The 25,277-nt window shown below is 43.0% G+C and overlaps 1 protein-coding gene across 2 annotated transcripts; it reads right to left on the bottom strand.

The window, feature by feature from the left end:
- Window positions 1-1,855: 1,855 nt before the first annotated feature.
- On the bottom strand, window positions 1,856-23,579 carry LOC118361299 (acetyl-coenzyme A synthetase, cytoplasmic-like). 2 transcript variants are annotated; one of them, XM_035741127.2, is made up of 18 exons: window positions 22,732-23,579; window positions 21,017-21,212; window positions 13,231-13,426; window positions 11,329-11,401; window positions 10,602-10,677; window positions 10,047-10,158; window positions 9,557-9,604; window positions 7,829-7,966; window positions 7,441-7,611; window positions 6,815-6,948; window positions 6,277-6,409; window positions 5,988-6,044; window positions 5,784-5,864; window positions 5,525-5,633; window positions 5,278-5,346; window positions 4,236-4,412; window positions 3,975-4,049; window positions 1,856-3,856 (listed from the first exon to the last, which is right to left on the bottom strand). In XM_035741127.2, the coding sequence occupies exons 1-18, from the start codon at window positions 22,856-22,858 to the stop codon at window positions 3,729-3,731; spliced, it is 2,100 nt and encodes a 699-aa protein (XP_035597020.1). In that variant the 5' UTR covers window positions 22,859-23,579; the 3' UTR covers window positions 1,856-3,728. The 2 variants fall into 2 exon arrangements, with proteins under 2 accessions (XP_035597020.1, XP_035597021.1); XM_035741128.2 differs by having other exon boundaries at window positions 9,557-9,601.
- Window positions 23,580-25,277: the final 1,698 nt, after the last annotated feature.

The following is a 25,277-nucleotide window of genomic DNA, read 5'->3' as shown; positions in this document are numbered from 1 at the left end:
ATCCTCAAATTCTCCTGTCTTACACCACAGATCTAAATTTCTCTCATCACTTTCTCAGTCGTATTCTTTAGCTCCCTTCCACCTCTCAAGATCCTTCTTTCCCACCTGTCCTGTGCAGTCTCCTCCTTCTGTCACGGTTGGCCCACTGCGTGCACAAACAACAGCGGCCTCTCCACAGCACATATGCTCACAGGGGTCAAGCGGCTGAGACAGCTGGGCCAACACGCCCAGGCAGCACACCCGGGGGACCCCCAGGGCTGTCCCCTCATTCTGTCTCCCATCAACAGGCCATGGTGGGGGTGATGGAACTGACTCTGCTCCAGTCCTACAATTACACATGTATGGGTGTATGGGTGCAATACACAAACAACCACGTATAGTAACGCTAAGGCTGGGAATTGCCAGGGACCTCACGATACGATCACAATACTTAGGTGCCGATACGATATATTGAGATTCTATTTAACACACACACACACACACACACACACAGAACGATTCAATACTGCAATTTGATGTTCCAAACATATCGCTCACTATAGAGACAAGAGATATAAAAATTGTTTTCATCAATCAGGGAAATATGTGCTGAAAACATGTTGCCTCGCTATTTCAAGAGATGGAGAACAAGCTATAGAATGAATAATACTAGCATTTTAGCGCAGATACAGCCGACTAGCGCCAGCTGACGCTACATACAGTCGGAAATAAAACACTTTTTTTTTTACACATCGATAATTCATCCAAAAATAATATTGTGATATGTAACTAATCGACCCCCCCATACACACACACACACACACACACACACACACACACACACACACACACACACAGTGTGAGAGGGAGTGTCCTATGATTTACATGTCTCAACGGAGCTGCACTTACTAGTCAGACTGCAGCACAAACAAGACCAGCTCCATCCCTTTACAGAAACTGCAAGTAGGCAATATAACTGGATAGCCAGGGTCTACTATTATTGACCTGAATATATCTATCACCATGCCCAGAAGAGAGGATGAAAGGATCAATCTGAGGTTGCTCAGATTTCATGTGTGGAGGGAATGCTCAGAGAACAAAGCATAGAGGCAGATACTGTAGGACCCGTGCTGTTCATGTGCACTAGTTATGGATTTTGATGCACAGGAAATACAATAACCTGACATAAATGGGGTGTCCCTGAACTTTTCTTTCACATGCAGGCGCACACAAACCACACACAACCCCCAAAACAAGGACAAACCCCTTAGCTTCACCTGTCCGTGTGATTAATGACCACGGCGTCATTAGTGCTGTTCGCAACACTGAGATGGTGGGGAATCGAGATAAACATGAACACACATGCTACTGGCTGGCCCAAAAACAAGCACAACGCCATCAATTATTCAGTCCCAGCCATCCCCATTGGCAGCAGATGGCTCATCTTACTGAGCAACGTGGCATATCGTACAAGTGCATATTTCATTTCTATACTAGATAAGCATGATTCCTAGTACAAAGATGAAATGGAGAGAGACATCAGTTGAAGAATCAATACCAACATATTCACAAGAGTATACCCTCTCTCCAGTCGACACACAACGACAAATACTTACCAGGTCTTATCGATGCTTCAACACTGCCAGCTTGAGGGTGGTGCCGGTTCCACTCAGATAGTAGGTTCCATTCTAGGGGAAATCTGAAAAGGAATCAAATGGAGCACAATGGAGGTGGAATGGATGATTAACATGTGCATTCGTCCTAGAAGATATGGTCTTGTGGCTTCCAGTAAACGAGGCAGTTGATGAAACACTAGAGCATCAACGAATACACCGAGCATTTGGGCAGCTACTACAATTCAACAAGCCAGACAATACGCTTTTTATTTGACTTTTATTTAACCAAATGAGTCAACTGAAAAAAAACTATTCTCATTTACAATGACGACCTGGCCAAGACGCATGTACACACACACACTCGGCAGAATTATTTAATTTACAGCAGCAGCATACTGGTATTCTATAATACATTCACACTTTTAAATAATACACATTATTTTCTGACCAAGATTAAACTATATGAAAAATGGATGCCATACTAAAAAAAAAAGGAACGATTAAGGACTTTATAATTCATCTTATGATAATGTATCCTTGTAAGAAAAATAATGCCAATTATAGCAGAAAATACTAAATTTTCGACAAGAAAGATAAGTCGTCCACGGATTTGTTTCGACAGGCAGCAGTGCATAAAGTAGTATTTCTGCGATACTCATGTCTCCTAGAGTATTCTGCTTCTAACTAAACAATTCCATCACATCCATGCTATGCATCATGTCCTGTTCAGTCAGATACAGAACGTGGACATAACATAGGTCTATCATTGTGTGCATATAATATCCATTGAACTGTCTGCTGACTGACAGATCAAACTGGCTATAGAAGAAGAACACTACAGGGAAAAGATGTAGTAGAGTTGAGGAACCTGAGGATTTCAGAAAACATGTTATAGCACCATCTACTGGAGAATGTAAGAAAGGTCAAGACAAACTGCACAAAGAGGTGCAAGATGAGAGATGCAAGTCAATGAATAAAATGATTTACAGCACTCCAACATGCCCAGGACAGGGTTGTATTCATTAGGGTATGCAAAAGAAAACATTTTAAACATTTTACAAGAGGACAAAATTGAGCATTTCTTATTGGACAAATAAGTTTGTTCTTAACTGACTTTACTAATAAAATAAAGGTTAAAAAGTCCCTCCGTTTGTTTGTTTTCTACAGTTTAGTGCCCAGCGAATGCAACCCAGGTTCCATCCAAAATAACGACCACTAAAACTAGATGAAGTAGTCAAGTCAAATTAAAATGAGTTATTGCATGTCGCTTTGATACAAAGGGGCAACAAAAAGATAAAATTGCAAAATGTATAAACATTTTTGCCCAGGCCCTAATACCAGAAGTTATTTCAAAATACATTTTTAAAAATTTAACCGACACGATTATAACATCCAGCTTCAATGTTATGTTGGCACATGAACACAATGACAGTTCTGCTATTACATTTAAAAATAATAATAATCTAAACGGGCCATGCATTTTATGTTTGGTCCCACTTTGAAATAAACAACAAGTCTTCATTAGAACTACAATCATGTATAAGCGAGGTCCTATGACATAAAGGGCAATAACAGGCTCTTGCATCTATGCCAAATATGTACCCCCCCATGACATTTGTTGAATGACAGCAACGTTCTACCACAGCACCGGGGGCTGACGTTCAGTAGGTAGGCACCACAAAAGTTGTTTTTTTTTCAAAATGTGACCTTTTCTTTCTAGTACAATCATCCCACACTCACAGACTAAAAGAGATGTACACACTAACAAACTCCCTGTCTCTAGATTACAGAGGGAGTAGAAAATACACCCACAACTTAAAACATTTCAAGCATGCAGACACAAACACACATAGCGATCCTATGTCAACCTGCAAAGAAAATAAAACAAAATGACAAAAGTCTACAAAGTTCAAATGGAAAAAAAAAAGCGAACTTTGAATCTAATAGTACATCAACTGTACTTTATAACTGGGGAGAACTGAAACTCCTGACAAACTAGAGGGATGTGATTCCTCAAACCCAGTTTTGGCTTGAGCCCCACAGTGACGGCTCTACAGTTCAATGCATGCATCTCCTTCTGCAACTCTTCCTCCCCTCCCTTCCAGCTCTCTGACTCCCTCTGCAGGTGGAAGCTCACACTGCGCCACAGCAGCGGTTCAGAAAGAGCTGCTCGATGACCGAGGAGTCGGCTAGGGTGGACAAGTCCCCCAGGTCCCGCTCGTTACGGGCAATCTTACGTAGCACGCGCCGCATGATCTTACCTGTATACACAGAGAGAAAGAAAGGCAATTTGTTCAATAACGCAATTTACATGCTCTCATTCAGAACGGCTTTCAAATCATAGGGTAAAATGTTGCATCATATGTGCTATTCTCTCACCTGATCTGGTCTTTGGAAGGCTTGGGGCATTCTGTATGAAGTCGGGGGTGGCAATGGCACCAATCTTCTCTCTCACTGTCACAACAGATAATAATACACAGCATTAGTCATCTGAACATCCTCAATCCCAGTTATAATTCATCTGCTTCAACACAGGAACCTATCGTCTCTGAGATGCATGTAAACAAGGATGGTGCCTTCGAGGACATTCCCTTTCGTCATGTTCAGTGGCAGTACTTGGCCTAACGCGCATGCAAACACCTTGTTTTTTGAGCTCGGCCTCCAGGGTGTGGTTGAAGCCGACTCCATCGGTGAGCGTGACAAAGCAGTAGAGACTCTCCCCCTTGACAGGGTGCAGCCGGCTCACCACTGCTGCCTCGGCCACCGCCGCGTGCTCTCCCAGGGCTGACTCCACCTCTGCCGTACTCAGCAGATGGCCTGGTGTGTGTTCAGTAGGGAGAAAACCTTTAGAAACGGGGAGGTACTAGCTAAACTTGTACAACACAGATGTTAATTTTCTGTTGCTAAATATTGTGCTACGGTGTGCCCTACTTAACATGACCCAGATATACATACACTCCATGAATCAGACAATGAGGAAATCCTTGATTTAGTTAAAAACATTTATCATTGAACCAGACATTGTAGATTGTTCTGATGACAGTTGTGGGAGGAAACGGTGCCGTTATCACAGGAACGGTTGACTCGAGTTTCTAAATCAGTGGAATGCCCAGTGGAAGCAGAGAGGGGTGCCAAATGCAGAGTGTCCAAACGAGAACGCAGAAGGCTGTTATATAAAACACCTGTCTCCGGATTACATCTTCAAATTAAGGGCATCCATGACAACAGGGGGAGAACGGGCAACTCTTAAAAATACTAGTTCAAATCATGACGTCAGAGATCTATCTTCTGGTCGGAAAGTCGGAGCTCTAGTTCCCGAGTTGGAATTCCAAGTTGGATGACCGTTGAAATAGATTTCCCCCAGTCGGAGCACGTTTTTTACCCCGAGTTCGCAGTTGTTTTGAACCCACTGAAGTCAGAGATTTCCGAGTTCACAGTTGTTTTGAACTCTGCATTAGAGTTGGAATCATGGCATATTGTTTAGCTAGCTAGCTACAAGTCTAAAAACAAGTAACCATTTCACTGTACAGTTTACATCTTCTGTATCCTGTGCATAATGTATTACGTTCTACAACACAAAGGGGAATTCCACCATTAGCAGTAGGGCAGAACAAGAGACCACATAGTAGACATACCAACACTACGCATTACATTTCACAGAGCTCCAGCTGATAGTACTGACCTGAGACATTCAACATGTCATCCATCCTCCCTGTGATCCAGTAGTAACCATCCTTGTCCCTATGGCAACCTGGGGGGGGGAAACGTTAATACATAAGTGCCATTTACAGGGGGTCTTGATTTAAACAGGTATACATAAAACAAATTGGAAGTCTATAATATGATGCCACTTAAAGAATACATATTTGTGCGGTATTCTATAAACATCTGTCATGATGGTGCTCAAGACCATGTTAGCCTCATCTTACCATCACCAGTGACGTAGTATCCAGGGAATTTCTTGAAATAGGTGGTCTCAAACCTCTGGTGGTTGCCATACACCGTCCTCATGACTCCTGGCCAGGGCTGTTTGAACACCTGAGGAGGAGGACAAGATGCAAGGATGTCCAAAGTCAAAAAAGCATTGAAAGTCCAATTCATCAAATGCCGACAACATATTGCATATATGAGAAATAATTACTTTTGCAGCTAAATTAAAGTACTGGGTAATTTCTACAGTTTTCTTACTAGGTAACCTTCGCATGGTCCCTCCAGCTCCTCCCCAGACTCATTCAAAATGGCTGGGACAACTCCAAAGAAAGGGAAGGTCTGGTGGTGGAGGAGAAAGACCAGAGAACAAATTAGACCGACTCTGCCCTCATAATGACAGGAGGCAGGCATCATCTTAGTGGGCAGGAATAGAGAACTTGATAGAATCAACGTAACACTTACAGCAGAGCCAGGCTTCATGGGCGTGGCAGCAGGAAGAGGAGTCAACACGTGGCCACCCTGAGAGAAAAACAAATGGAAAGAGAGATTCAGTCACACACCAAAAGGGCAAAATGAAACTACCTTTCAGTATTTACGGTTTACAGTGACAGAAACAGAGGAGAGATGTCGATGCTGCAAGGAAGCCACCGTGGCCCGTTATCGTTTTCTATTTTTACTAACAGAAACACAGCTGTGTGCGCTGAATTCAGAGAAAGACCAATTCATTAAAAACAAACAAGTGGGTACTGACGGTCTCAGTCTGCCAGAAGGTGTCGACTACAGGGCACCTCTTTTCCCCGACCACGCTGTAGTACCACTGCCAAGCCTCTGGATTGATGGGCTCCCCCACCGTCCCCAGCACCTTCAGAGACTCCCGATTGTACCTGACACAAACACGGGGAGGGACGTGTTAACCTGGAAGACACACTCCCATAGACTCACACAAAAGGACAAAATCAAACATGCAGGCATTTGTGTATATAGCAGTATATTGAGAAGGCGAAAACAGACTATCTACACAATAGACCTGCTTAAATGATCCTTTAAGTACATGGAGCACTCAATAGCCCCATCTGTAGACACGGACCCTTTTCTGTATGAAGTCCTGTCATATTCAGGCCTGGGTTGTGTTCAATAGGGCAGAATGGTTGAAACTGGGTCAAACCATGAAGTACTCTCCAATTAGGACAGTTTTGTTTTCTGTTGCAAAACATTTTGCGACAGTGTGCCCTAATGAACACAATCCTGGTTAGAAACAGGGTGTATAAGCCAAGTGTGTGGAGACTCACTTCTGGACGGGCTCGCTGCCATACTTCATGAGGAGGCGGATGGCTGTGGGCGCCGTGTAGAACTTGGTAACTTGGTACTTGTCCACTATCTCCCACATGCGGCTCACATCCGGGTAGGTGGGCAGACCCTCGAACTGGACACCGATCACATTCACATCACAACAGAGTCAGAGGCACTCACAAAATGACCACCACACAGAGCCCGAGGCAGATTATGTCAAAACAACTATGATCATAAACTAACTAAGTCATCATTGGCTGTCTGATAACAAAGATAATGCTGTCTCCACTACGTGGGGAGTAGAGGTGGAAAATAACATCTCCTTTGATCACTCTCCTCCGGTTTTACAACTTTTTTTTATGAGAAGACATTTTAATGAGTCACAATAAAAACATGACTTGATGACAACAAATATCTCTATACAGTTTGTCAACATGGAGTGTGGAGGTTTTTGACACCATTTAAAATCAAACGATATTATAAACCTGTTGCACAAAATTTTGAAGTGGAAGCCCAGAAAAGCAACAAGTTCCTCATAATTAATCACAAAAAGCCTCCCTATATAGTGCACCAGAGCCCAAACGGAACTAATGACAGTAGTAAGCCTGTGGGGTCCTCCACTCACCAGGACGCTGGTGGCACCGTTGGCCAGGGGTCCATAGGTGATGTAGGAGTGGCCCGTGATCCAGCCGATGTCGGCCGTACACCAGTACACGTCGTCAGGCTGGTAGTCAAACACCAGCTTGAAGGTGGTGGCCACGTAGAGCATATATCCACTGACGGTGTGTAAAACACCCTGACGAGAAGAAGAACACATGATCATGACAGCAGCACTGACGTGCGTGTGAAGAAAGAAAGAAAAACAAGAGTGCAAAAACCTAGAGGAGACAGAGGGGGAGGCAAACAAATTGATAACGTGACTGAGAAAGATGAATGACGTGTACTTTAGGTTTCCCCGAGTGGACACAGAGAGACAGAAACGGAGTGACATTTTCGCGTGCGATATTGTGCACCTTGGGTTTCCCCGTGGAGCCGCTGGTATAGAGGATGAAAAGGGGGTCCTCAGAGTCACACCACTCCGGCTCGCACTCGTCAGACGCGCCGCTCAGCAAGCTGTGCCAGCACTGATCCACCTCTGGGTTCCACGGCACCTGGCGGAACCACACACACACACACACAGGTAAAACCCACACAGAATAATTGACCGGGTGACACAGATAGCTGAATGTTTTCAGCCCGTGCGAGAGACCGCATCAACAATAATGATTAATTCAGCTGATTCTATTCAGTCAAGAGCAACATCCAAGCCTAACAGACAACACTCATTTTAAGCAGTAGGAAGAAGTATTAAATGCCTTTAAATCGCTTGAATCAGAAGTCAGCTCATATCAAACCTGCCGCTTAGACAAGAAAGAATAGAACTAGATTCAAGTCTAAGTGAAGCAGCAGTGTATACACTTGAACAGTCTGTGAAACAACGGTGAGAGAAGTGAGCAAATAATGCAACATCCAGAATTCATGATCAAACGCATCTCCCAGGCTGCTGTTCGTGGGGGTTAAACGTCACTGGTGGGGTTAATGAAATATACTGTACAGATGTTCTTCAACTATGGGTAGGGTCCTGCGTTTTCAGCCAACTTTTATCGTCATAGTATTTCTGAAAAAATGCCATACATGTGCATCACATTGATAGTGCTGCACATATACTGATATACACTGAGTGTACAGAATACTGGGAACGCCTTCCTAATATTGAGTTGCATCCTTTTTGCCCTCAGAACAGCCTCAATTCGTCAGGGAATGGGCTCTACAAGGTGTGGAAAGCGTTCCACAGGGATGCTGGCCCACATTGACTCCAATGCTACCCACAGTTGTGTCAAATTGGCTGGAGATCCTTTGTGTGTTGGCCAATTCTAGATAGACACGGGAAACTGTTGAGTGTGAAAAACCCAGCAACGTTGCAGTTCTTGACATGTTAAAACCAGTGCGCCTGGCACCTACTACCATACCCAATTTAAAAAGGCACTTAAATATTTTGTCTGACCCATTCACCCTTTGAATGGCACACATACACAATCCTTGTCTCAATTGTATCAAGGCTTAAACATCCTTATTTAACCTGTCTCCTCCCCTTCATCTACACTGATTGAAGTGGATTTAACAACTGACATCAATAAGGGACCATAGCATTCACCTGGTCAGTCTGTCGAGGAAAGAGCAAGTGTTCCTAATGTTTTGTACACTCACTCTGTGCAGCACTGTCAATATACACTATCACAGTAAGAGAAATATTGCCATGATCTACAGCAGGAAACGAAAGGCCCCACTGACGGCATAAGAGATCAATATCGATACACTACATCTACATGGTTAGTCAGGGGTCAATTACCATTTGAAACCTTCTAGTTATTGTTTATCCTTCAGTGTTGCTTTCAGGTCCAATTTAAACCCAATGATCTGATCGTCTTAACTTAAGTATAGCTAAAAGTAAAGGCTAAATCCAGGCAGAGAAGGTAAGGGACCCCGGACCAGCTGTGAGCAGAGTGCTGTTAGTAAGACCATAGACAGACACTGACAGAGAGAGAACCTCTAGAGACAGCAGTTAAGGTGTTAATATAGGTGGAACACAGGATCGACCCCCAGGGTTAGGCTACCGCTGAGAAGAGGATCAGGCAAAGGTGTTTATTTAAAAAAAATAAACACAGAAACAAGAAATTCAAGCTCAGGGAAATCTGAAATACCTGAGGAACGGGACAGATTTTCTTGACGCCGTCTCTCTGTTTCTCCTGCTAGAAGGGGTTAATAGAAACGGTTATTTCAACAGATGTATATAAAAAAAGAGGGGTGCTTCATGTCATTTGAACTGTGACATCTGAGACAAAGCCATACAGGGCCATACATCTATACTTCTCATCTTATACAAACACCAAGGCAAAAGTCTTGACTGTTTCAGGAAATACAACTGGAAAAACAAAAGACAGGAGGGAGTTAACATTAGTTAACGACTTAAGCCATTATTTACTAAACAGTAGCCCCCGTAGCATGTGGTAAAGTTGATCGACCTGCTCTATGAACAAATGGGTCGTATTCATTAGGCACCAACTGGAAGAAAAGGGAGGGACTACCTGATCTTCTTAATAAGCGACACCCATTTTTATTTTCCATTGCAAAACCTTTGACTATGGTGTGCCCTGATGAATAGGACAGTGGGGCTTCTGCTGCTGGTCTCACCTGCAGGTCAGGACAGGGCCGCTTGGCAGGGGGAGACTGGGAGACCAGGGGAATGGCTTCCACCTCCTTGGACAGATGTTTCAGCATGATACACCTCTGAACTGGGAAACTCCTGACAGAAGGAGAAGAGAGGGGGGGAGTGGGAAAGAGTAAGAAGACGAGGAAGAGAGAAAGAAGAGAGTCGTGATTCACGTCTTCACGGCCCACTCTAGGAAAATACACAAAAGAGACATCTAATGGAGGCAAGCATGGGCATGTGTTGTTGGAAATACCAAGACAAACCATCTCTTCAGGAACGGCAAACCGAGTAGAAGTGTGTAAATGCGACTAGCTAGTCCAGTGGAGGCTGCTGAGTGGAGGACGGCTCATAATAACGACTGGAACAGATTGCATGGAATCAAAACACACGGAAATCATGCATTTGGTGTATTTGATACCATTCAACCGATTCCGCTCCAGCCATTACCACCAGCCCGTCCTCCCCAATGAAGGTGTCACCAACCTCCTGTGAGCTAGTCAGATAAAGCAGTGCGTCATGAAAAGCTTGGTCCTTACCGGTCCCTGCATTTCTGCAGCGCGTTGTCAGCGATCACCTTCAGGTTGATCAGCTTATCTCCTCTGTAGAAACCATCTGAGAGAGGGGGGCATGTCAGTGTTGGGGGAGTTCAGAATGGATGAGGTGAAAGGGTGCACACCGAACAATGAGAGAAAGGCAGGGCAGTTATTGCCATAGACAGGACGTTACTGGTACTGTAAGATGCAAATGTCAGTGAACTGGCATGAACCCATCACAGCCCGGGAACAATCTTCATCTTGATATTTTTAAACCCACTGACTATGAAAAGGAATGATTCCGTCTTAGATTATATGTATAGCTAAGTGGCAAAACACTTTAGTATTGAGGGTTTTCAGATGTCAAACAATCCCAAAATGCACATCTAGGGTTCTAGTATCATTTAATAGTTTTAAAACAACAACTCTTAGTCCCCTTAGCAACAGTCGTTGTCAGAGGGGAGCAATTGCCAATGACCGCACCACTGGCGCACACAAAGGAACCCCATCTAAAGAGGTTATGGTTATGGCGTTTATACGATTAGCGTCACTCTAGATCAATATCTGTAGTGTGATGCGGTAAGCCTATACACTGGGCTCTTTCTCTCTATGAGCAAAATAAAGCAGGGCTAATTAAAACTGTGGATTAGGAGGTCATGGGATAATATATGGCACTATAATCCATCTAATAAGAGTTTCATTATTACTGCAGTTTAGTTTGCAGTCTCACCGGCCGTGATCAGCAACGAGCACTGGGAGTTCAGGATCCTATCGCACAGCGACTCTGCCGAAAAGCCTGCAAACTGGAAAGTACACAAATAAAAACACAAGTACACTAATCAAATACACTGTGCAGTGTGTGCGTAAGTGTTTGCCTTGTAGGGTGTGGGTAGATAGTTTTGTTCCTTCAAAATCTGTACGAGGAAGAGCTGGTAAAATGGCTATTCCATTCCTTTAAGCTATTCCATTCCTTTAAGCACTTAAGTGGCTTAAGACGGCATTACATTTTTTTTTTAAATCTTTATTTAACCAGGTAGGCAAGTTGAGAACAAGTTCTCATTTACAATTGCGACCTGGCCAAGATAAAGCAAAGCAGCTCGACACATACAACAACACAGTGTTACACATGGAGTAAAACAAACATACAGTCAATAATACAGTAGAAAAATAAGTCTATATACAATGTCAGCAAATGAGGTGAGATAAGGGAGGTAAAGAGGGGGAAAAAAAGGCCATGGTGGCAAAGTAAATACAATATAGCAAGTAAAACACTGGAAAATGGTAGATTTGCAGTGGAAGAATGTGCAAAGTAGAGATAGAAATAATGGGGTGCAAAGGAGCAAAATAAATAAATACAGTAGGGGAAGAGGTAGTTGTTTGGGCTAAATTATAGACGGGCTACGTACAGGTGCAGTAATCTGTGAGCTGCTCTGACAACTGGTGCTTAAAGCTAGTGAGGGAGATAAGTGTTTCCAGTTTCAGAGATTTTTGTAGTTCGTTCCAGTCATTGGCAGCAAAGAACTGGAAGGAGAGGCGGCCAAAGAAAGAATTGGTTTTGGGGGTGACCAGAGATATACCTGCTGGAGCGTGTGCTACAGGTGGGTGCTGCTATGGTGACCAGCGAGCTGAGATAAGTGGGGACTTTACCTAGCAGGGTCTTGTAGATGACATGGAGCCAGTGGGTTTGGCGACGAGTATGAAGCGAGGGCCAGCCAACGAGAGCATACAGGTCGCAGTGGTGGGTAGTATATGGGGCTTTGGTGACAAAACGGATGGCACTGTGATAGACTGCATCCAATTTGTTGAGTAGGGTATTGGAGGCTATTTTGTAAATTACATTGCCTAAGTCGAGGATCGGTAGGATGGTCAGTTTTACGAGGGTATGTTTGGCAGCATAAGTGAAGGATGCTTTGTTGTGAAATAGGAAGCCAATTCTAGATTTAACTTTGGATTGAAAATGTTTGATGCGAGTCTGGAAGGAGAGTTTACAGTCTAACCAGACACCTAGGTATTTGTAGGTGTCCACATATTCATATAAGTCAGAACCGTCCAGAGTAGTGATGTTGGACGGGCGGGCAGGTGCAGGTGCAGGCAACGATCGGTTGAAGAGCATGCATTTAGTTTTACTTGTATTTAAGAGCAGTTGGAGGCCACGGATGGAGAGTTGTATGGCATTGAAGCTCGTCTGGAGGGTTGTTAACACAGTCTCCAAAGAAGGGTCAGAAGTATACAGAATGGTGTCTGGGTCAAGAGTGTGTCCCCCTTTGAAGAGGGGGATGACCGCAGCTGCTTTCCAATCTTTGGGAATCTCAGACGACACGAGAGGTTGAACATTCTAGTAATAAAGGTTGCAACAATTTCGGCAGATAATTTTATTAAGAAAGGGCCCAGATTGTCTTGACCGGCTGATTTATAGTGGTCCTGATTTTGCAGTTCTTTCAGAACATCAGCTGACTGGATTTGGGAGAAGGAGAAATGGGGAAGGCGTGGGCAAGCTGCTGTGGGGGGGTGCAGTGCTATTGACCGGGGTAGGGGTAGCCAGGTGGAAAGCCGTAGAAAAATCAGGCTGGTATGATATGTACCTAAAGGCCTCATCCAGACATGGTTGAGATTGTGGCTGTTAGCTACTCACCACGATTGAGTGCACAGCCCCGATGCGGACGCAGGCCAGCATGGCCACCACCAGCTCCACCACCATGGGCATGTAGATTGACACGCGGTCCCCCTTCTTCACCCCCTGGGACTTGAGCACGTTGGCAAACTGGCACACCTGCTGGAGCAGCTCTCTGTAGGTCACCTTCATCATGTCGCCAGGCTCATTCCCTTCCCTGTGATGGGATCAAGAACAGAGATATATCATACATAATGTTTGTAGAGATATTTCCCGACCAAGACGGCCATAGTTTTAGTTTTTTCATGTTGCCGGGATGCCAATGTCCAGTGTTCAATTTAACCACTGGCTGATTAATTAGGGCCGATTTCAAGTTTTCATAACAATCTGTAAAATCGGCCTTTTGGACACCGATTATATTGCAATCCACAAGGAAACTGCGTGGCAGGCTGACCACCTGTTACACGAGTGCAGTGTCAAAAGGACCTTGTGGCTGCAAGGAGCCAAGGTAAGTTGCTAGCTAGAATTAACCCGTCTAGGACTGGGGTTCTGCTAGCGGAATTCTCGTTAATCCAGCCACAGTGTCTGATTTCAAAAATGCTTTACAGCGAAAGCTCCACAAACGATTATGTTATGTCACCACCAAGTCACAGAAAAACCCAGCCATTTGTCCAGCCAAAGAGAGGAGTTACAAAAAGCACAAATAGAGATAAATGTAATCACTAACCTTTGATACACTGCAACCGCTGTGTCAGATTTTTAAAAAACTTTACGGAAAAAGCATAATCTGAGTACGGCGCTCAGAGCCCAAACCAGCCAAAAGAAATATCCGCCATGTTTTGCAGTCAACATTAGTCAGAAATAGCATTATAAATAGTCACTTACCTTTGATGATCTTCATCAGAATGCACTCCCAGGAATCGCAGTTCCACAATAAATGTTTGTTTTGTTCGATAATGTCCATCATTTATGTCCAAATAGCTTCTTTTGTTAGGGCGTTTGGTAAACAAATCCAAACGCACGTTCAGGTCCAGCCGAACGTCGGACTAAAAGTTCAAAAAGTTATATTACACTCCCGGGTGGCGCAGTGGTTAAGGGCGCTGTACTGCAGCGCCAGCTGTGCCACCAGAGACTCTGGGTTCGCGCCCAGGCTCTGTCGTAACCGGCCGCGACCGGGAGGACCGTGGGGCGACGCACAATTGGCCTAGCGTTGTCCGGGTTAGGGAGGGTTTGGCCGGTAGGGAAATCCTTGTCTCACCGCGCACCAGCGACTCCTGTGGCAGGCCGGGCGCAGTGCGCGCTAACCAAGGTTGCCAGGTGCACGGTGTTTCCTCCGACACATTGGTGTGGCTGGCTTCCGGGTTGGATGGCGCTGTGTTAAGAAGCAGTGCGGCTTGGTTGGGTTGTGTATCAGAGGACGCATGACTTTCAACTTTCGTCTCTCCCGAGCCCGTACGGGAGTTGTAACGATGAGACAAGATAGTAGCTACTAAACAATTGGATACCACAAAATTGGGGAGAAAAAGGGGTAAAATTCCAAAAAATTATATTACAGGTCGTAGAAACTTGTCAAACAAACTAAGTATAGAATCAATCTTTAGGATGTTATCATAAATGTTCAATAATGTTCCAACCAGAGAATTCCATTGTCTGTTGAAAAGCAATGGAACGAGAGATACCTCTCATGTGAAAGTGCGTGACTGAGAACGAGGCTGCTGCCAGACCCCTTAGTCAAACAGCTCTCATTCGCTCCCCTTCACAGTAGAAGCCTGAAACCACATTATAAAGACGGTTGACATCTAGTGGAAGCCTTAGGAAGTGCAAAATAACTCATATCCCACTCTGTATTCGATAGGGGCTGAGGTAAAAAACTACAAACCTCAGATTTCCCACTTCCTGTTTGGATTTTTTTCTCAGGTTTTTGCCTGCCATATGAGTTCTGTTATACTCACAGACATAATTCAAACAGTTTTAGAAACTTCAGTGTTTTCTATCCAAAACGAATAATAATGGCATATATTATTATTATTATTATATATTAGCCTCTGGGACTGAGTATGAGGCAGTTTACTCTTGTAAAAATCAATCTTCACATAATCACTAGTTAACTACACATGGTTGATGATATTACTAGGTTAACTAGCTTGTCCTGCGTTGCATATAATCAATGCAGTGCCTGTTAATTTATAATCGAATCACAGCCTACGTCAACTTCGCCAAACGGGTAATTTAACAAAAGCGCAAACGTACCTAACCATGAACATCAATGCCCTTCTTAAAATGAATTCACAGAAGTATATATTTTTTAAACCTGCATATTTAGTTAAAAGAAATTCATGTTAGCAGGCTAGCAGGCTTAACTAGGGAAATTGTCACTTCTCTTGCGTTCAGTGCAAGCAAAGTCAGGGTATATGCAACAGTTTGGGCCGCCTGGCTCGTTGCGAACTGTGTGACCGTAATTATTTTGCTAGAATTTTACATAATTAGTACATAACATTGAAGGTTGTGCAATGTAACAGCAATATTTAAACTTAGGGTTCCCACCCGTTCGATAAAATATGGAACGGATCTGTATTTCACTGAAAGAATAAACAAAATAAACTAAATGATAGTTTCTGGATTTGACCATATGAATGACCAAAGGTTCATATTTCTGTGTTTATTATATTATAATTAAGTCTATGATTTGATATTTTATAGAGCAGTCTGAGTGGTGGTAGGCAGCAGCAGGTTCGTAAGCATTCATTCAAACAGCACATTCCTGCATTTGCCAGCAGCTCTTCGCAATGCTTGAAGCACAGTGCTGTTTATGACTTCAAAGCCTATCAACTCCCGAGATTAGGCTGGCAATACTATAGTGCCTATAAGTACATCCAATAGTAAAATCAAATCAAATTATTTTATAAAGCCCTTCTTGCATCAGCTGATATCTCAAAGTGCTGTATAGAAACCCAGCCTAAAACCCCAAACAGCAAGCAATGCAGGTGTAGAAGCACGGTGGCTAGGAAAAACTCCCTAGAAAAGGCCAGAACCTAGGAAGAAACCTAGAGAGGAACCAGGCTATGAGGGGTGGCCGGTCCTCTTCTGGCTGTGCTGGGTAGAGATAACAGAACATGGCCAAGATGTTCAAAAATGACCAGCAGGGTCAAATAATAATAATCACAGTGGTTGTCGAGGGTGCATCAAGTCAGCACCGCAGGAGTAAATGTCCGTTGGCTTTTCATAGCCGATCAAAGGTATAGGAAATACAAATGGTATAGAGATAAATAGCCGACACATCATATTTCCTATAATTAACTACAACCTATAACTTCTTAACTGGGAATATTGAACCACCAGCTTTCATATGTTCTCATGTTCTGAGCAAGGAACTTCATCGTTAGCTTTTTTTACATAGCACATATTGCACTTTTACTTTCTTCTCCAACACTGTGTTTTTGTATAATTTAAACCAAATTGAACATGTTTCATTTTTTATTTGAGACTAAATTGATTGTATTTATGTATTATATTAAGTTAAAATAAAAAAGTGTTCATTCAGTATTGCTGTAATTATCATTATTACAAATATATATATATAAAAATCGGCATCGGCTTTATTTGGTCCTCCAATAATCGGTATCGGCGTGGAAAAATCAGAATTGGTCGAACTCTACTCAAAACATTCACTCATACCAACATGCTCAAAGCTCTTGCTCACGATGGATCTATTCTAACTAAGTCTCGTGTGCCAAAGGTTGAAGTAATATACTGACATTTTGCCTCTGCTTTACTCAGCAATGTGCCTGAGCTGTGGAGTAATTTATCTCTTGAAATATCCTCTTAAAATGAAAAAAGCATGACTGGTAAACTCTAAAGACAAGCCCTTAAGACTGCAGAGTGTGCACTGATTTGATTTGTTGCACCACAGCTTAGAGGGAACATTTCTCACAGGGCGTTGGCTAGTTTATATTGTCAGTTATTTTATCATCAATTCACCGAGCCTTGTGTAATATTAAGCAATCTGGAGTTTCACAATTGGATTTCCACCCCCCGTAAAAGTATGTTTTAGGATGGCACAGTGATTGCTATCCTTGGGCAGAATGTGGGATAGATGGGTGAACTTGAACCTTTGCTCTGACTTCTCAGCAGTCTCTTGGGGCTCCTGTTATGGGCCAGTGTTCACAAAGAGGGATGACATAGCCAACTGTGTTAGGAGGGACATAGTGCTTTAACAGAGAAACAAACTTGCCCAGTAACCACACTTTAAAACAGAATTAGTCATTTTTTTGTAGGCTGAGGAGCGCATTGGAGTAGCCTTGTTCTATTTCACTGGCACGAGCTGTCTTTCCATCACCTGTAGTCAGAGTACTAGTAGATGCACATCTGAAATCACAGAGCATTTTCACTCACGTCATTTAGCAGAAGCTCTTATCCAGAGTGATTTACAGTAGCAATTAGGGTTAAGTGCCTTGCTCAATGGCAAGTCGACAGATTTTTCACCTTAGTCATCTTGGGGATTCAAACAAACTACCTTGCGGTTACTGGTCCAACGAATTTAACCACTTGGCACGCGTGCAGCAAAGTTTGCACATTTGTTGACATTATTTGCTAGTTCGTTTCTAGCCCACTTATAGCCAATTTTAGTCAGCAATGGGAGAGTCATTGCTTCCTACAAGAGCATGAATTTGTACATGTCAGTCTATGAAAAGCAAGCTTTTTTCTTAGAAGGGAAAAAGTGTCAAATTTTGAGACCGGCTTGAATTTGCAAATAAGCCAATAGGCAGATGGTATCATACATGTTTGTATGATTCTCTGTATGGTAATAATAAATGTGCATTTTTAAAAACACAATAGCGCAATTTCAAGTCACCTATAATTTGAGCTTTCAGACAAGTAAAACATTCCTAAAATGGTTCATGGCCCGCCTTGCACCTACATCAGCACAGAATAAACATAACGAACTACAGTAAAAATTAGGGCATTTAGGGACACAGCCTATTAGGCTGTGTGTAATAGGAAATCTAAAGGGAAGAGAGTGCTTCTGGGTCTAGCTGTGAATTTAGATTGAGAAACAATAGGCCTGCCAGATACTGTAGAGGGCCACTGTTGTTATCTCGCAACTGTTTATGTGCAAACACGAAAAGGCCCATGCAAAGCTCTGCTTTCACACAACATGGATTTCTCAATAGACTGTACACTCCTCCCTTTTAGATTGATGTTTATTTATGAGCTTCACTCTGCTCTCTGGTGGAGTCTCACACGACTGCTGGCAGGTCAAGGTTATCCAACTAGTTTCCCTCCCCACGGTGGTTACAGAGTGTGACTAAACACACACAAGTCAAGGCAGCCAGTCCTATGAATACACTTTCAGCACTCACAGACAAGATGATGAAACACTCCACTGTTGTAGAGGTTGGCAGAGGACAGAAAGAAAAAAACATGCCTGCCTAGCACCTACATCAGCACAGAATAAACAATGAACTACAGTACAAATTAGAGCATTTAGGGACAAAAACAGCTAAAGAACCCTAGCAACAGACGATAGGCTTTCCTATTACAACATCAGTCAGAGACAACAAAAAAAAGTCATTCCTAAATAAAGGACATATCCATTGGACTGACTAAGATAAGCAGCAGGGCCAAAATAATGGTATGCACAGGCTGATCGGACATGGGAACTGATGGGACAAACATTTCACACTTGAGAAGTCATGAGCACAGAGAATGGCATTTCAAGCTACAGCAATGTAGGACGTTCTGCAAAATCTCTTCTAACTTTAACCAATGTAATGAGTAGCCCGTCGGTACGGAATACACTTCAAAAGTTGACTAGTGAGAACTTCTCCTGTAGTGAGAAGTCAGTTTTCTAAAATCAGAGTTGAGACCTCAGTCAGCATAGTACAAGTTATGTGTAGGCCTAATGTTGTTCATCATTAGCCAATATCTGCGCTACAATTTGCAAGACACGCAACGTAGACACCTAAATGAATTCAACTTTGATGTGACTGGGAGCTTGGGTGTCCGTAAACCAATGAATTTAGACTACAGAGTTGCAAAGAAAAAGACATATCTCAGACTGGCCAATAAAAAGAAAAGATTAAGGGCAAAAGAACACGGACACTAGACAGAGGAACTCTGCCTAGGAGGCCAGTATCCCAGAGTGGCCTCTCAATGTTGACGTTGAGACCGGTGTTTTGCGGACACTATTTAATGAAGCTGCCAGTTGAGGACTTGTGAGGTGTCTGTTTCTCAAACTAGACACTAATGTACTTGTCCCCTTGCTCAGTTGTGCACCGGGGCCTCCCACTCTTTCTATTCTGGTAAGAGACAGTTTGCGCTGTTCTGTGAAGGGAGTAGACAGCGTTGTACGAGATCTTCAGTTTCTTGGCAATTTCTCACATGGAATAGCCTTCATTTCTCAGAACAAGAATAGACTGACGAGTTTCAGAAGAAAGTTTTGTTTCTGGACATTTTGAACCCACAAATGCTGATGCTCCAGGTACTCAACTAGTCTAAAGAAGGCCAGTTGTATTGCTTCTTTAATTAGAACAAGTTTTCAGCTGTGCTAACATAATTGCAAAAGGGTTTTCTAATGATCAATTAGCCTTTTAAAATGATAACTTGGATTAGCTAACACAATGTGTCATTGGAACACAGGAGTTGATGGTTGCCGATAATGGGCCTCTGTACGCTTATGTAGATATTCAATTTTTTTTTTTTAATTAAGCCATTTCCAGCCACAATAGTAATTTACAACATTAACAATGTTTACACTGCATTTCTAATTTTATGTTATTTTAAAATGGACAGAATGTGATTTTCTTTCAAAAACAAGAACATTTCTAAGTGACCCCAAACTTTTGAACAATAGTATGTATGCATGTATGCATGTACGTACGTATATCCTTTATAAATAAAGGCAAGTCAGTTAAGAACAAATTCTTATTTACAATGACAGCCTACCTCGGCCAAACCCGGACGACGCTGGGCCAATTGTGCGCCGCCTTATGGGACTCCCAATCACGGCCGGATGTGATACAGACTGGAATCGAACCCGGGACTGTAGGATGCCTCTTGCACTGAGATGCAGTGCCTTAGACCGCTGCACCACTCGGGAGCACTGGTACTACAGAGATCAAAATTAAAAAGTGAAATATTGTTTCCCGAAATCAGACAGCGAGGCTTGTATTAATTAAGCCCCGCTGTACCAAACTAAATGCTAGGTTGGAAGCAAGAAGAAATAATCCACATGATGAGATAAATACAAGAGATGATTCGGAGAGGAACATGATATTCTCATGGCGGCGCAGTGATAATTTTCAGATTTAACTATTAGCAGGCATAGGTGTGTCTGTGACGCTAAAACAGAAAGGCTTGGAACGCTGCTAGTCCAATCAGCAGCCAGGATCCAAACAACCAATTTTATATGTGTATTTTTGCGTCTCAACTTCAAAGCTCACTTATACCAACATAACACACAAATAGCTAACACATCCCTAAATAACCCATCCAGCACTAGAAGCCCATTCGTCCCCATGGATTCACTATTCATTCATGGGAACATCTTTGAACTGAGGCTCGCTTTCACAAAGGAGGGGGGAAAAAATATTTGATATGACTAATGCGCAATGAGGCAAGAGACAAAGGACCAAGGATCACTGTTGAACTATTTAGCCTCCTCTCCTAGCATTCCATCCCATTGTTCCTGAGGGACACCACCCCTCAAGCAGAGAACCATAGAACGGCCAACAAGAGAGTGCTTTAACAACCTCCGTAATTCCCTTGACACACACACACACACACACATACACATACACACACTGACCAGTAGAACGCCACTTTGTCCCCAAGCTTCCGCTCATAAACGTTGCGGTCAAGGACGTTGTAGCAGATGTTGGTGGTGGCCCCCTCCATGCACTTGATGTAGATCTCTCCCTTCGTCACGTCAAAGTTGTAGTCCAAGAACTGGCCCGTGTGCTTCGACTTCCAGTAGAAGTCTTTTGCAATGTCACCCCAGAACTCTGGAATAAGGAAAAAATGAGCCATTATGATGACCACTGGTGGTTGAAAGGGACAATCATGCAAGGCCACCTGCAGCCTCCACCACCAGGAAGAACAGAAATGTCAGACAGATGCATTTCTTGTGACATTTGCAAATGTGTAAACACTCATGAACTGCCATCCATGTTAGACAGATAAGATTTTTTTTTTAAAACAGTATTACTGCATGATGTTGGCTAGCTATCCTTATCCACCCCTGCAGATATGAGAGAGCATGAAGCGAGGCAAGTAGGGAGGGGGCGTGTTTTATGCTCATTAGCACAGAAATATTAAGGATATGCTGGCAAAATGTATACATTGTTGGGTCCCAAGTAAAACAAGTCCTACTGGCATAAGTTTAGTTAATTAGGATCCCCATCAGCTACTGCACATGCAGCAGATACTCTTCCTGGGGTCCACATAAACCATACAAATACACAACAAAATACAGAACAGTTATAGACAAGAAGATATAACATTCAATTCAAATTAAAAGTCACAAAGAAATATATATACTATTTACACACTATTCATATATAGAGTATAGTTATATCTTTAGAAAAATAGTATAGGCGCTGTGATACAAGATTTGTTTGTTTTTGAAAGCTAAACTGGCTTTTTGCCTGAGTAACCTCTGGCGGCAGAGCACTCAATGACGACATGGCTCTATACACAACTGAGCGACTCATTAAATCTGTTTTTGGTTTGGGTATCGTGAAGAAATCCGTAGTGGTGTATGTTTGAAGTGTATGCAAATTCATTTTACAAGGGGTTGGGCGTTTTCACACGTTTTTAATGTGCAATATTAAAGACTAGAAGTAGTTCTCCACACCCATGTAACACTATCATGCATGGTTGTTGTTATTTCTTGGTATGCAGTTAAGGGGGAGGTGTGCTGCTAGGACTTTATTTTCTGCACCTTAACATATTACTGGATTATAATGAAGATGGGACAAGATTAGGGCCTGAACAACTAGCTAGTACAGTTGACCTGTGTATCAAAAATACATATATTTTTATAAGCAGACATACCTCTCCCCATCTTCACAAAAACTTTATCAATATGACTAGACCGTGATAAATGACCATCCAATGTTACTTCAACTTGTTAAATGGTCACACCCTTGATGCACAACTCCAGGCGAGGATTAGGTCTCAGAGAATGCTTTGAACCAAATACAATGCTTTTGGTTGTAGATGCATTTATGAACAGTTTATTGTTAATTACCCATTCTGAAACGAACTCGTTTCTATGAGTCAGTGAGCTCACTGGCTGTAGGTACTGTGTGGAGTGTGCAATCAGTATACATTCATTTCAGCTTCTCGAAAGACGAGGCAAATCATTTGTAAAAACAGAAGTGAAAAGGTGTTCGCTCATGTAATGCTTGTACTTCCACAAGTTGTTGACAAGGCTTTGATACGTGTATTTGTAGAAATCAAATAAATTATGGGTCACAAACATATTTAGCAGATGTTATTGCGGGTGTAGCGAAAGCCTACCATCTGGATTTTCAATGGATTTCAGGTAGAGTTCTTTGTAATTTTCAAAGTTGGGAACATGAGCATTCTTCTTCAAGGCTCCTCCTGCATGAAAAACGTCCTCCTTTGGTGCTTTGTCTGGAATCATTTTGCCCTCGAGTCAGCTGCCTGACTAGCTAGCTATCCTGCCTATCGATTAGCTGTCGAGATACGAGACAGGTGGCAAAATTATCTACAATGGTTTGAGGCTAAAAAAAAAGATTTGCTCGTGCCCAATGCAGCTCTAGTAACGTACAAATCAAACCAGCCTCCAGTGAGTCACCCTCTCATTGGTCTGGCACAAAAACAAGGGCTAGTTAGCCAAATTAATGTACTTCCTTGTTTGACTGCGGATGCTCCTTTAGCCTCCTACTAGCTACTTCCACGTTAATGCTTACAACTATGGTAGCATAATAAAGCAATGTAGTTAGCTACTGAGAAAAGGTCAGCTAGCTAACGTTGGCTGGTTGCACATTCAAATCAATATTATTAGGCAGTGGAACCCAAATAAATGAACTAGCAGCGAACTAATTACATCAACTAGCCATCTCTAGAAAAAGTTAAAATATAAAATATACTTTTTGGCTAAGAAAAGTGTTTCAATGCAACTGCATTTTCAGTTTGAGCTGGCTAGAGTTCAAATCCGTGTACGTTTTAGCTAGCATACAATAGCTCCCTAGCAGCTAGGAAAGTATAGCAAGCAAACAAGATTCACTGGGACTTGCGAGACAAGGCCTTTCTGTTTCGACGTGCTCGGTCGAACACCACTTGACTTGATATACCCTTCTTCCATTCAAAGAACACCTATTGCATTCATACTGAAATATGACATTTTTATCTGCAATGGTATCCGTTTTGCCCTGAAGTGGAGGTGGTCTACCGTTCGTCCAAAAACCTCGTTGGTTTAACCGCAGACACCGCTAAGGTAGTGCGCGTGGGAGCTCAGGAGGTGTACTCCGTTTGACCCACCACCACCGCGGCCGATCATATTTGAGAAGGCAGGTTTTAAAAGGGACCACGTGTCAGAATTTAAGCTCCACGGCCACTTAATTTATATTTTAGGAAATGTACTATTGAGAGTAAAGAATAGTAGATTACACCGAGTTAAATTTCGAAATTTGGTTGTGCAACAGCAGTTTTCCTCTTGTTATGTCAGTCACTGACAGTCCCTCAATTAGCCGTGCTAGCTAACACTTTTCGGTAACACTTTACTTGACACCTAGCATCATCACACTTTATGGTGATACCCCAGTGAAAGTTGCAACCCTGGTTTCTGGATGAGGACCACTATGTAAGCAGGGGAAGCTACTGTATTTGAGCCTTTTGAGAGTGGGGCACAATGGTGAGCACCAGTGAAGTTTGGTCAGACGCACAGTAGGTGGCGACAGCGTTCAACTCAGGTAGGAAGCGGATCTGATGGCGGGTGGGGGGTGAGGCACGAGAAGAAGAGATACAGTAATACTGTGAGAATAGCTACAACATGGGTGGGATAATGAAAACATAGGGAGAAAAAAATGAAGAAATCAAGACCAAGGTAATACAACTAGGCAATACAGTAGTATAGTGAAGGCTGTTGAGAGGGAAATTAAGGTGTACGTGGTCTAATGGAAGTAAGAGCTCTACTGCAGTCAGTCAGTCCATCTGCTCTCCTCCCTGCCATGCATTAGCATCTCCATCCTGTTCATTATCTAGGTTGAAGATGACAACAGGATTCTAATATCTCATATCTCAAGCCAACAGCACAACAATGGTAGGCTTGATTACCAACAACGACGAGACGGCCTAGAGGGAGGAGGTGAGGGCCCTCGGAGTGTGGTGTCAGGAAAATAACCTCACACTCAACGTCAACAAAACTAAGGAGATGATTGTGGACTTCAGGAAACAGCAGAGGGAACACCCCCCTATCCACATCGATGGAACAGTAGTGGAGAGGGTAGTAAGTTTTAAGTTCCTCGGCGTACACATCACAGACAAACTGAATTGGTCCACCCACACAGACAGCATTGTGAAGAAGGTACAGCAGCGCCTCTTCAACCTCAGGAGGCTGAAGAAATTTGGCTTGTCTCCAAAAGCACTCACAAACTTCTACAGATGCACAATCGAGAGCATCCTGTCGGGCTGTATCACCGCCTGGTACGGCAACTGCTCCGCCCACAACCGTAAGGCTCTCCAGAGGGTAGTGAGGTCTGCACAACGCATCACCGGTGGCAAACTACCTGCCCTCCAGGACACCTACACCACCCGATGTCACAGGAAGGCCATAAAGATCATCATATTCTTTATCCCCTTACACTTGTGTCTATAAGGTAGTAGTTTTGGAATTGTTAGCTAGATTACTTGTTGGTTATTACTGCATTGTTGGAACTAAAAGCACAAGCATTTCGCTACACTCGCACTAACATCTGCTAACCATGTGTATGTGACAAATACATTTTGATTTGATATCTCTTTGCACCAAGTATGCTAGTATGCAACTATGCTAGTTAGCAAAGGTGCTGGTAGTTTGCAAGGGTGCTGGTCCCAGATTT

The sequence above is a fragment of the Oncorhynchus keta genome, chromosome 28, assembly GCF_023373465.1.
Source record: "Oncorhynchus keta strain PuntledgeMale-10-30-2019 chromosome 28, Oket_V2, whole genome shotgun sequence".
In the NCBI taxonomy this organism is placed as follows: Eukaryota; Metazoa; Chordata; class Actinopteri; order Salmoniformes; family Salmonidae; genus Oncorhynchus; species Oncorhynchus keta.
This window is presented reverse-complemented; position numbering and strand designations above follow the sequence as displayed.

Coding starts and splice junctions, on each gene's coding strand:
- LOC118361299 (XM_035741127.2), bottom strand. CDS start 22,858: ATGATTCCAGACAAAGCACCAAAGGAGGACGTTTTTCATGCAGGAGGA. Junction 6,410..6,814: donor GGCAGCGAGCCCGTCCAGAA/GTGAGTCTCCAC, acceptor TGTTTGTGTCAG/GTACAATCGGGAGTCTCTGA. Junction 5,634..5,783: donor GACCATGCGAAGGTTACCTA/GTAAGAAAACTG, acceptor CCTCCTCCTCAG/GTGTTCAAACAGCCCTGGCC.